Source organism: Hyperoodon ampullatus (assembly GCF_949752795.1).
Source record: "Hyperoodon ampullatus genome assembly, chromosome: 1".
In the NCBI taxonomy this organism is placed as follows: domain Eukaryota; kingdom Metazoa; phylum Chordata; class Mammalia; order Artiodactyla; family Ziphiidae; genus Hyperoodon; species Hyperoodon ampullatus.
In genome coordinates, this window is record NC_136914.1 from 129,896,077 (window position 1) to 129,908,973 (window position 12,897).

Consider the following 12,897-nt stretch of genomic DNA (forward strand, 5'->3'; position numbering starts at 1 on the left):
TAAAAACAAAAACAAAAACAAAAAAACGGACAGTCAGAACCCTAGGACAAATGGCAAAAGCAAAACTATACAGACAAAATCACAAAAAGAAGCATACACATACACACTCACAAAAAGAGAAAAAGGAAAAAATATATAAAAAGCAAAAAAGGAAGATAGCAACCAAATCAATAAACAAATCTACCAATGATAATAAGCTCTAAATACTAAATTAAGATAAAGATAAAACCAAAAACAAATTAGATGTAGAAAGCAAACCCCAAGGGTACAGTTGCTCCCAAAGTCCACCACCTCAATTTTAGGATGAATTGTTGTCTATTCAGGTATTCCACAGATGCAGGGTACATCAAGTTGACTGTGGAGATTTAATCTGCTCCTGAGGCTGCTGGGAGAGATTTCCCTTTCTCTTCTTTGTTTGCACAGCTCCTGGGGTTCAGCTTTGGATTTGGACCCGCCTCTGCATGTAGGTCACCTGAGGGTGTCTGTTCTTCTCTCAGACAGGACGGGGTTAAAGGAGCAGCTGATTCGGGGGCTGTGGCTCACTTAGACCAGAGGGAGGGAGGGGTACGGAATGCAGGGCGAGCCTGTGGCGGCAGAGGCCAGCGGGATGTTGCACCAGCCTGAGGCATGCTGTGCATTCTCCTGGGGAAGTTGTTCCTGGATCACGGGACCCTGGCAGTGGCGGGCTGCACAGGCTCCCGGGAGGGGAGGTGTGGATAGTGACCTGTGCTTGCACACAGGCTTCTTGGTGGCTGCAGCATCAGCCTTAGTGTCTCATGCCTGTCTCTGGGGTCCGCGCTGATAGCCGTGGCTCGCGCCCATCTCTGGAGCTCTTTTAGGCAGTGCTGTGAATCCCCTCTCCTCGTGCACCTCGAAACAATGGTCTTTTGCCTCTTCAGCAGCTCCAGACTTTTTCCCGGACTCCCTCCTGGCTAGCTGTGGTGCACTAGCCCCCTTCAGGTTGTGTTCACTCAGCCAACCCCAGTCTTCTCCCTGGGGTCCGACCTCTGAAGCCTGAGCCTCTGCTCCCAACCCCCACCCGCCCTGGCAGGTGAGCAGACAAGTGTCTCAGGCTGGTGAGTGCTGGTTGGCACCAATCCTTTGTGCGGGAATCTCTCCGCTTTGCCCTTTGCACCCCTGTAGCTGCGCTCTCCTCCATGGCTCTGAAGCTTCCCCCATGCCCATGCCCCGTCTCCACCAGAGAAGGCGTTTCCTAGTGTGTGGAAACCTTTCCTCCCTCACAGCCCCCTCCCAGAGGTGCAGGTCCTGTCCCTGTTCTTTTGTCTCTGTTTTTTCTTTTTTCTTTTGCCCTACCCGGGTACGTGGGGAGTTTCTTGCTTTATGGGAAGTCTGAGGTCTTCTGCCAGTGTTTAGTAGTTGTTCTGTAGGTGTTGTTCCACTTGTAGATGTATTTCCGATGTACTTGTGGGGAGGAAAGGGATCTCCACATCTTACTCCTCCGCCGTCTTGAAGGTGCCCCCTCACCTGCTCCCCCAGATTTATTTAAACTCACAGTGCTTATTATTTACTACCCAGCATTGCGTGACATGTATACAGGACTTTTTGGATTCTGTATTGTCTGTCTCCCCTACACTGTAAGTTCCATGGAGGTGGGGACATTGTCTTGCTTACTCTTTATCCCCTGTGTTCCCTGGTGTATTTGGTTTGAAAATCATTCTCAGCATGTTCAGAGCTGCATCAAGGACACCAAAGGGGGGGAACAGTGTGGTTAAGCAGAAAAAGAGACTCCGAGGACCAGGAGAATTTGTCTTTGACATCCGCTGAAAGTCTTTTTTATTTTTATTTATTTTTATTTTTATTTATTTATTTATTTTTAAAATAAATTTTATTTATTTATTTATTTATTTTTGGCTGAGTTGGATCTTTGTTGCTGCATGTGGGCGTTCTCTAGTTGCGGTGAGCGGGGGCTACTCTTTGTTGTGGTGCACGGGCTTCTCACTGCAGTGGCTTCTCTTGTTGTGGAGCACGGGCTCTATGCGTGCGGGCTTCAGTAGTTGTGGCTTGTGGGCTCTAGGTCACAGGCTCAGTAGTTGTGTTGCATGGGCTTAGTTGCTCTGCAGCATGTGAGATCTTCCCGGATCAGGGATTGAACCCTTGTCCCCTGCATTGGCAGGCGGATTCCTAACCACGGTGCCACCAGGGAAGCCCAAGTCTTTTTTATTTGACAGCATTACCTGTCCCACCCATTCCCCCACATCTTTACTCTCCATGGATATAAAAAGTAACTTGCCGGTTTCATGATGTCTGGACAAGGCAAGCAAGGCGGGAAAGCTCGCGCCAAGGCCAAGACCCGCTCTTCACGGGCGGGGCTCCAGTTTCCCGTGGGACGAGTGCACCGCCTGCTCCGAAAGGGCAACTATGCCGAACGGGTCAGGGCCGGCGCGCCGGTGTACCTGGTGGCAGTGCTGGAGTACCTGACCGCGGAGATCCTGGAGCTGGCGGGCAACGCGGCTCGCGACAACAAAAAGACGCGTATCATTCCGCGTCATCTGCAGCTGGCCATCCGCAACGACGAGGAGCTCAACAAGCTGCTGGGTAAAGTCACCATCGCTCAGGGTGGGGTCCTGCCCAACATCCAGGCTGTGCTGATGCCCAAGAAGACTGAGAGCCACCACAAGGCCAAGGGCAAGTAATTACCTAGATTATAGCAACTCGAGTAAATTCAAACCAAAGGCTCTTTTTAGGGCCACCCATGTTTTCTGTAAAAGAGTTTAACATTTGTTACGTTGGACGATGAAAAGGGGTAGTGAGATTTAATAAAAGTTTCTGAAATATTTTGGTACAAAAGAAGCACTACGCTGACTCGAATTTAGCAGACGGTGCAGCAAGGACCTGACCAGGCGGCCTGCGAGAGCACGCCGGCCACGGGCGGCGTGAAGAAGCCGCACCGCTACTGGCCCGGCACGGTGGCCCTGTGCGAGGTCCGCCGCTACCAGAAGTCCATGGAGCTGCTGATCCGCAAGCTGCCGTTCCAGCGCCTGGTGCGCGAGATCGCTCAGGACTTCAAGACCAGCCTGCGCTTCCAGAGCTCGGCCGTGATGGCGCTGCAGGAAGCGTGCGAGGCCTACCTGGTGGGGCTCTTCGAGGACACCACCCTGTGTGCCATCCATGCCAAGCACGTCACCATCATGCCCAAGGACATCCAGTTCCCCTACAGATCAACGGAGAGCTTCGTGGCACGATAGTCTCCCTCACCCAACTACTGTCAGCCACATACGTTTTCCCTAACAGTACATGTGCCACGAGGCACTCCTGACAGGTTTTGACTAGATAACTTGAATTTGGGTGAGTCACAGCCTTTTTTAAGGGGGAGGCAGAAACATCCGTTTAATACCAAAAAGGCTTTCTTGCCAGAGGGGCAAAACGTTTCCTAAGTGCATATAAGTGATCCTGGGTATTGAGAGATTTGTTTCCTGTCTATTACGAATTCCTCAACTACAGATAAGGTGGATGACATTCAATTAGGGTGTTTTACCCAAATTTTGTCCAACAATTGCTGTCAGTCATTTGTGTTTCTAATTGAAAAGAGTCTCTCTTTGGGGTCTGCGTATGTTTAACTTGAGGTGTGCAGTGCCAGCTTTGACCGATCATTCTGTGATTGCTTTCATTGTTGTAGGCAAAAATGTAAAGAATACTAAGTTTGCCTTGGGCAAAGGCCCAATTCAGAATTCAGGCTCCAGATATCTGAATACCCTTCTACTCACCCCTGGATGGCTTGCTCATCAGTCCTGATTTTGTTCTGGACTTCACCTTTCCTTTGTTCCTCCTCTTACTCCCATCCTGAAATCAAAATCTCTTATGGCTAGATCATAAGAAGAGGCTGTAATAATCAAAACAATGCAAATATATCAAAGAATCAAACACAGTTGAATGTGTTATTTCCCATGGATGTATTAATAGGACTAGGGTACCTCATTTGGAATTTTAGGCAAAAGATATTTTGGGACTGGGGTAAAGGAAGTGTCCCCGGAACCCTGTCATTTCATATAGGTGGGCACCTCCTCTGCTTACCAATTAGATTATCCTGGCCTTGGGAGTAACAGTATAAATTAGGCCGGGTTCTCTTTGGCCATTTTTCTTCTAATTAGGCTTCATCCCAGACCTCTACCATGTAGATTTGGTGCAACCGCCCTTGGCTCTTAAACATTTATGTTTAATTTCTTTGAATTTTTTACTTACAATATTGATATATGTCTTTGGAAGTCAGTGAAAAATGTTTCTTTGTAAATGTGTCCAAAGTCTCTGACTCAACTAGAGAGAACTGTTAGCTTAGAAATAAATGCCTTATTATTTTTTAGATAGCAACTGCTCTTCTACAGAGCAAGTAACTCACCTGGAAGAATTTCAGTCAGATCAGTGGAGCATTCTCTAAAGGAACAAACCCATTTAAGCATAAATCTACTATTTTTAGTCTTGGATCTGAAATTCCTCTTTTTCTCACTTTTTGCCCACGACCTCTGTTAAAACAGCCAGCTCTTCACATCGTAGATCATTAGCTTTCATATTGGACTTTTATCCCATTACTGAAGGCTAGACGGGGCTGAAGGCTAGAAAGCAGTGTGTTTTATTTTAAGTTTCTTGGCCTGGCCAATAGCAGGCTGATTTCTAACTGAACTAAATCGCTTTTGTCATTTATTTTTATGATAATAGTAAGATCTGTGAACTTTTTGGAGGATTTGGGGTAAAAGAAAATACCATTTTTTAACTTTCACTACACTTGCCACTTGGGAACATGTATTGTTCATTTCCTCTTAAGAAATCACCTAAATAGATTAGCTGCTCCATATGGCTTTGGAGAAGTAGAAAATACTGATGGAAAAGGTGCTGGTGACCACAACAATACACTTGCAATTGCCATTTAGTTTATCCCTTTGTAATCCTCTGTTGCACCTCACTGAGGCTGGTAATGTGAAACCAAACCCAGTGCTGCCAGCACTCAGCAGAGGAATTGCCGAGCTCACCGCACAACCCCATTGCCTCCCTCAATCCCTGTTTCATGTGGATGTAATCTTTTCGTGGGCAGAGTGCCACATGGAGGCTCCCCATGCTGCTTTATTCTCTGAGGCAGGAAATGCAAATGTGGCATCAATGCCTCTTCTGCCTCTTTTGCTGGAATGAACTCAGACGTTTGCTCTTATGGGGCAGCACAGTCAGTTGCTACTAGCAAGTGGCCCAAGCCCTTGGTACTCAAAGTACCAGGGTGCTCAAAGTAGGGTCCCTGGACCAGCGGAATCAGCATCAGTCAGGAGGCTAGTCAGAAATGTAGACTCCCAGGTTCCAACCCTGACCCAGTAAAACAGAATCTGCATTTTCATAAGGTCCCTGGTGATTCATAGGCGCATAAGGTTTAAGTCTGAGAAACACATCCTTAAATTGCTTCATTTACTTATCTTCAGCTTCCAGACTCTCATAGGAAGTACCACGGGCATTGCCTTTCTGACTTGTTCCTTAGCTCTTGCGCTCCCAAAGTGGGAAAGTGCAGCCTTCCTTCCCCACCTTTGGTTCTGGTTTGACAGTGTAAATCTGTTGGTTTCATGTTTAGGTGTCTTTTCATACTTAATAGTTGATGTTTGGGAACAGAAATCAATATTTGCCCACAAGTCATTCCTTTTGGGGCCTGTTCCAAAAGAAGAAAAGGATTCATGCATATTCTAAGCATCTGCTTTACAGCCTTTATAAAGCTGCAAATCTGTTAGGTCAGTGGAGAGTCTATGATGACTACTAAAGTGTACGAATACCGTTTGAAAAGGCATTGTAAACGCCCTTACCTAAGGCATACCTCTTTATTCCTTCACTGAAGCAGCTCACACAAAGACTACTGGGGCCAGTCTTCAAAGGGGGTAATTCTCTGCAGAAAGCAGCTCTGCAGGATTTGCAGCAAAGGACTTCTCAAGATCAGTAGCGGCTTGCTGAACTAGGGTGGGTTGGAGGATTGAAAAAATGGTTAAAACAAAATTAAGACACAGTAGCAGCAGTGGAAGGATCCTGTGGGGTGTGTAATGAGGTCCTCTGGAAGGAGAGGAATAAACCAGCAGTTTTCTGGAGATGGGCATAGGATGCGGTTGAGGTTGATGAACGGAAGTGGCGTTTGTTCCTTGTATTCTTGAAAATAATTATGATTTCTTCCCCACAGATATCAGCAAACACGAAAAGTCTACAACGCAACATAATACATTGCTACAAAGTTTTGAAATAGTTGACTAGCTGTCTTTCTATACTCAAATAAATACAGTTCCTTAAATTCAACTGTTTTCGTGGATTCCCAGTTCACCTAATATAATTTACATATGCAGACCTAGACACCCTTCTAGCCAACAGAATGACAATATAAGAAGTGCTTATTTAAGACTGCATTTGCTAATGTTTATCATGTCAGGGTGACAACATTCTCTGCTATCAATTTGCAAAAGAATTTAAGGTATTAGATTCTTCAAGGCTCTTTGGAAAACCAAAACCGAAGTAGGATTGTCTGTCAGGACACAACATATTGGAATAGGAATGTAGGCGACGACAGTTTTACTGTAGAAAACATCAAGGCCTACACATATGGTCACACACATTGTACACCACACAACTCCAGAGGGTGACACACACATGGCCTCCACGAATGACATTCCAGTTATAAAATGCGACAGCTGTGAATATTGTCCTGTTCTCAATACACTCCTCATGAACTTTAGTCTTATTCATTCTGAGGAATATTAACGTTTTTCTAATTAGTCTACAGCTATGTAAAGTTTATAAAGTTGTTCCAAAAATACTCTTTATATATCCTGCCATTTTGATGTATGAAGGGAATCTGACAAAGTTAAAAGCTAGTGCTGTTTTTTTTGGGGGGCGGGAAATGTGCTGGAATGCTGCTTTGGAACACCTGTCTCAGAATTACGATTGTAAATTGGCACTTATATAAATAGACAAGTTCAAATGTCATTTATAATAAAACATTTTACCAGTATTACTCACTGTCATATGTGGGTTGGGAGTGCAGGCTCCAGAGTCCACAGCTGGGACAGATTCCTTCCGCTTTCACTAAGGACTTCTGTGATCTTCTTAACCTTCCTTATTCGAAGCATGAGGATGATCATCGTATCTACATACTTCATATGATTGTTATGAAGATTACAGTAAGTCCCCTACATACAAACAAGTTCCATTCTGAGTGCATGTTCATAAGTCCAACAGAGTTAGCCTAGGTACCCAACTAACACAATCGGCTGTATAGTACTGTCCTGTAATAGGTTTATAATACTTTTCTTATAAATAATACATAAAAAACAAACACAAAAAATAAAACATTTTTTAACCTTACAGTACAGTACCCTGAAAAGTACAGTAGTACAGTACAACAGCTGGCATACAGGGGCTGGCATCGAGTGAACGGGCCAGGAGAGTTCCTGACTGGAGGAGGGAGAGGAGGTGGGAGATGGTAGAGCTGAATCAGGATTGTCCACAATAGGAGACGGAGGGCAACCTGCAATTCCACTCACGCCTGACGCTGATGGCCCAGGTTCTGGTTCATTGCTAGATTCAATTCTATCTACCCTCTTGAAAAAACGATCCAGTGATATCTGGGTAGTAGCTCTTTTTATCTCGTCATAGATGACACAGTAGTACTGGGTTGCCTCCTGAACGGCTTCTGCAACCTTCGTGTACCATTCTACGTTCAGGTCCTGTGCCTCAAAAACTCACAGTGCCTCCTCAAATAAAGAAAATTCCCTTGCCATTTCCTGCATCATGAGTCTCTTCGGTTCTTCAGTTACTTCTTCCTCTTGTCTCTTTTTGTCCTTTCTCTGGGCATGTTCGCATCTTTGAAAGTTCGCAACTTGAAGGTTTGTATGTAGGGGACTTACTGTATATGAGATGGTGGGTACAAACTGCTAAGAATAGCATCTGGCATAGAGTCTAAATAAACATGAGGGACTTAACGTTCTCAAGTTAGGTCCTCTAACTTGAGAGGAGCTAACTAACCTCTTCCTAATTTTTCTGGGAAGTTTTGAAGCTAGCCACGTTCACATTTAGCAATATCATGGAAACACAAGAGGAGGAAAGGATCGTTTTCAGCTGCATATTTGCATGTACAAGTAGGTGATGCTTGAGGGAAAATGGTAGCTCTTATTCTCTTCATCCCTGTACCTCTGGAGTCCAAGTTAGAAAGGAATAGGACAAATGTCTCTGAAAGGAGTTTGGGCATTTGTTGGGCCAGTTGTTATAACTGCCTCTTGCTTCTCTCCTTGATGACAAGGTGACTAGGGGCTGTGACAGCCAGGACTGCTGTTCACCAAATATTTCCAGTTGTCCTTAGCACATGGAGGAATCACACTTCCCTGCCCACATCATCTTGGGTGATCCAAGAGCTTGCTTTGGCTAATGAAGTGTGAGAGGGAGTGCTGATTATGACTTTTAGGAAGAATCCTTAGTGCTGAATGCTTGATTAATTAAGCTCTTGCTCCCCTCCTGCTTTAGTGATTTTTTAAATTTTTATTTATTTATTTTTGGCTGCGTTGGGTCTTTGTTGCTGCGCACGGGCTCTCTCTAGTTGAGACGAGCAGGGGCTGCTCTTCGTTGTGGTTTGCCGGCTTCTCATTGTGGTGGCTTGTCTTGTTGCACAGCATGGGCTCTAAGTGGATGGGCTTCAGTAGTTGTGGCACGCGGGCTCAGTAATTGTGGCTTGTGGGCTCTAGAGCACAGGCTCAGTAGTTGTGGCGCACGGGCTTCGTTGCTCCACGACATGTGGGATCTTCCTAGACCAGGGCTCGAACCCGTGTCCCCTGCATTGGCAGGTGGATTCTTAACCACTGTGCCACCAGGGACGTCCCAGCTTTAGTGATTTTTAAGCATGGGCTCGGATGGAGTAGCCAGTGCTTGGCTTGGATCCCTGAGAGGCTGAAAGGAACAGAGGCCCCTGCTAACCTGTGATGGATACAGAGCATGGACCAGAGGGAAAGCTTTGTGGTCTCAAATCACTGAGGTTCTAAAGGTTGCTTGTTGCTGCAATATAACTTGCTTACCCTGATTTTTCTCAAGGAGCCCTGTGAGGGCGTTATACCTTCCTGGCTCTGAGAGACACTCTTACAGGTACAGATTATGTTCTGATGATGGTCAATGTGTGGCATTCCCTGTAGATATTAACTTTCTGATTCTTTGAACATCAATATAGATATTATGTAGTACATTACCTAGTTTATATACTTTGAGTATTTAGTAATAAATATTACATATTACTTCTTAAAATGTCAATCACTCATTGTCTTAAAAATAAGCACATGATCTTTAGCAAATTAGTCTTGCCTAGTTAAATCTAACATTATTGAAGAGGAACTCAGGTGGAATATGTTTCTGTATCCTACCCCCAAGTCCATTTATTTTTAAAGAACCCTGAGTAAAATTTATCTGATTGAGGACAAAGATTGCAAAGTTACTGGCTAATTTTCTTAAGAGAAAATAGAAGAATATGAGAATCCACACAAAGAGATTCTTTCCTACGAAATGGCATTGAACCAGCAATCAGACATAAAATTATTATTGATTTTTGCCTATTATTTATGGTGTTGTGAGAAAGTGACATACATGGAATGCAGCAATGATTGCTGTATTTTGAACTCTGTTCAACCCAGTTTAGAGAAAATAAGAAAGCATCTCACAAAGAGCCTTTGAAAACTAAGAAGTAAAACACATGACTACTAAGAAACTAATGGGATTAGAAAAATATTAATGAGATTAGACAATTAATGAGTTTAAAACAAGTTGTTCAATTATTTCTTGAATAGAAAATTTGTATTTTATATACTTTAAAAATAATATTCTATAGCTGATTGAAAGCTATAAATGACAAAATCATAAATTCATAACCATTAATTTTCTGCTAAAACAAATTTGATTAGGAAGATAAACATAAAGAAGGTGAGAAATTAATATGTTTTCAAAAACCAAACCAAAGGGCTTCCCTGGTGGCCCAGTGGTTGGGAGTCCGCCTGCTGATGCAGGGGACGTGGGTTCGTGCCCCAGTCCAGGAAGATCCCACATGCCGCGGAGCGGCTGGGCCCGTGAGCCATGGCTGCTGAGGCTGCGTGTCCGGAGCCTGTGCTCTGCAACGGGAGAGGCCACAACAGTGAGAGGCCCGCGTACTGCAAACAAAACAAAACCAAACCAAAAAAACCAAACCAAAAATATGAAAAGGAAGATGGCTAATCGATTTATCAGAAATTAAATTTTGTATTCCAGAGGACGTTTGAAATTTCTTTACTCAACGATCAGATCCACTTTGATGTATTTTGTAGGAATTTGTTCTAGGTTGCTAACGTTGGTTTAAATAATGGTTTTGATTTTTTCTTACCTTAGTGATAGGTGATACATGTATCAAGGGTTAGATAACTTTGTACTCTCACCTAGATATACAGTTTTGGTCACCTGTTAAAAACGATACTGGCATATTTATTCAGTAACCCACATTGAGTGTTTTCTATGTACCTGCATAACAGTACTGTCTTTTAATGAGTTATTTCAGTCATCCATCTTCATTTTAGAGATGAGGAAACTAAGCCTCAGAGAGGTTAAAGGAATCGCTGAAGGCCACTGCTGCAGAATGACTTTTTAAGGGCTGCCTTAAAAAATGTATGGCCTATTTCCATTCTCACGAGCCTACCTACGTGATATAAGTGTGGATATGAAGAAAAAGAGAGACATGGCACCAATCACCTGGTCCCCAGTCTCTCATCCCTGAACTCTGAGTAGAAGACTAACGTATCTGGTTTTCCTTACCCTTTGGATGGAATAGTCTTATGGCAGATATTACGTTAATGGCTCCTTTGGACCTCACTCAGAGGCTCAGACCCCTGTCTTTCCCACCTTAGAGAGGGCAAGACCTGGAATGATGTGTCACAGGACAACCTTGTAATGGAAAGTTCTATTAATTTTATTAATGTTTATTAATTACAGTAGCACAGTGTGTGTGCCCAACTTGGTATAGACACTTCTTTAAATTCATCTTTCATACAAATTGCCCTTTTATTCCATGATACTTTCACTCTTCTAAATCACCTTTCATTCATTAACTTTGCACTTTCTTATAGCAGGAGACAAAAATTCAAGCTGTTGCATAGTGAAACTACGTGCCAGGCAATTTCCTTTTAACAGTATTGTCTTTTTTGTGTGGTTGTTTGTCTAATTACTTGAATATTTGACTGCATTCTTTTTTTTTTTTTTCTTTTTTTTCGGTACATGGGCCTCTCACTGTTGTGGCCTCTCCTGTTACGGAGCACAGGCTCCGGACGTGCAGGCTCAGCGGCCATGGCTCACGGGCCTAGCTGCTCCGTGGCATGTGGGATCTTCCCAAACTGGGGCACAAACCCACGTCCCCTGCATCGGCAGGTGGACTCTCAACCACTGCGCCACCAGGGAAGCCCCCTGATTGCATTTTTTTTTTTTTTTTTTTTGCGGTACGCGGGCCTCTCACTGTTGTGGTCTCTCCCGTTGCGGAGCACAGGCTCCGGATGCGCAGGCTCAGCGGCCATGGCTCACGGGCCCAGCCGCTCCGTGGCATATGGGATCCTCCCAGACCGGGGCACGAACCCGTATCCCCTGCATCGGCAGGCGGACTCTCAACCACTGCGCCACCAGGGAGGCCCCTGATTGCATTTTTTGATTACTTAAAAATTTTTTTGAAAATGTTAAACATAATTATAACAAAGCAGAGATGCAAATTTTTTTGATCTTCTGAAAGTGACAAATCTTTACTTTGGATACTAGTTGGCCTTAAGATGGCTTCTGTGTATCAACTTAGATAAGGAAAAATAAAGAATATGTATTTCATAAATATAATCATTCTACTTTTTTTTTAAATTGAAGTATAATGTGTTAGTTTCAGGTGTACTCAGATATATATTCTTTTTCAGATTCTTTTCCACTGTTGGTTATTACATGATATTGAGTATAGTTCCCTGTGCTATACAGTAGGTCCTTGTTGTTTATCTATTGTATATATAGTAGTGTCTATCTGTTAATCCCAAACTACTAATTTATTCCCCCCACCTCTAGTTTCCCCTTTGGTAACCATAAGTTTGTTTTCTGTGTCTGTGAGTCTATTTCTGTTTTGTAAATAAGTTCATTTGTATCATTTTTTTAGATTCCACATATAAGTGATATCAAATATTTGTCTTTTCTGTCTGTCTTATTATGATAATCTCTAGACCCACCCATGTTGTTGCAAATGGCATTATTTCATTCTTTTTTATGGCTGAGTAATATTCCATGGTATATATGTACCACATCTTCTTTATCCATTCACCTGTCAGTGGACATTTGGGTTGCTTCCAGTTCTTGGCTATTGTAAATAGTGCTGCTATGAACACTGGGGTGCATGTATCTTTTCAAATTAAAGTTTTCTCTGGATATATGCCCAGGAGTGGAATTGCTAGATCATATGGTAACTCTATTTTTAGATTTTTAAGGAACCTCCATACTGTTCTCCATAGTGGCTTCACCAATTTACATTCTCACCAACAGTGTAGGAGGGTTCCTTTTTCTCCACACCCTCTCCAGCATTTATTATTTGTAGACTTTTTGATGGTGGCCATCCTCACTGGTGTGTAATCATCATACTCTTAAAAAAGCTACATTTTTGGAGTCTATGAAAATGTGCCATGATCCAAATAGGCTTTTATATTTTTTCTGGTATAAATGTTGAGTGAAGAGGCTGTTCTTGGTTATATATAGACATTGACTATAGCTACATAAATATATTTGTTTATTTTTTATTTTCTCCAATGAGAAAATAAGTTCTGTAGGGGTAGAAATGCTATCTTGTTGGAAGTGGTAGCCACAACACACGGAACAGACACCAGCCCAGAGTAGGGGCTCAGTAAACCTTTGTGGAACACA

The 12,897-nt window shown here is 43.3% G+C and overlaps 2 protein-coding genes across 2 annotated transcripts; both read left to right on the top strand.

Annotated features, from left to right (window-relative positions):
- Nucleotides 1-2,258: 2,258 nt before the first annotated feature.
- On the top strand, nt 2,259-2,654 carry LOC307059815 (histone H2A type 1-like; the record flags this gene model as incomplete). Its single annotated transcript, XM_079714052.1, has 1 exon — nt 2,259-2,654. The coding sequence occupies one exon, from the start codon at nt 2,259-2,261 to the stop codon at nt 2,652-2,654; it is 396 nt and encodes a 131-aa protein (XP_079570178.1).
- A 59-nt stretch (nt 2,655-2,713) lies between these two features.
- LOC307058015 (histone H3.1-like) lies at nt 2,714-3,206 on the top strand (the record flags this gene model as incomplete). Its single annotated transcript, XM_079711343.1, has 2 exons — nt 2,714-2,722; nt 2,838-3,206. 2 exons carry the CDS (start codon nt 2,714-2,716, stop codon nt 3,204-3,206), a joined length of 378 nt encoding a protein of 125 aa, XP_079567469.1.
- Between the last annotated feature and the right edge of the window lie 9,691 nt (nt 3,207-12,897).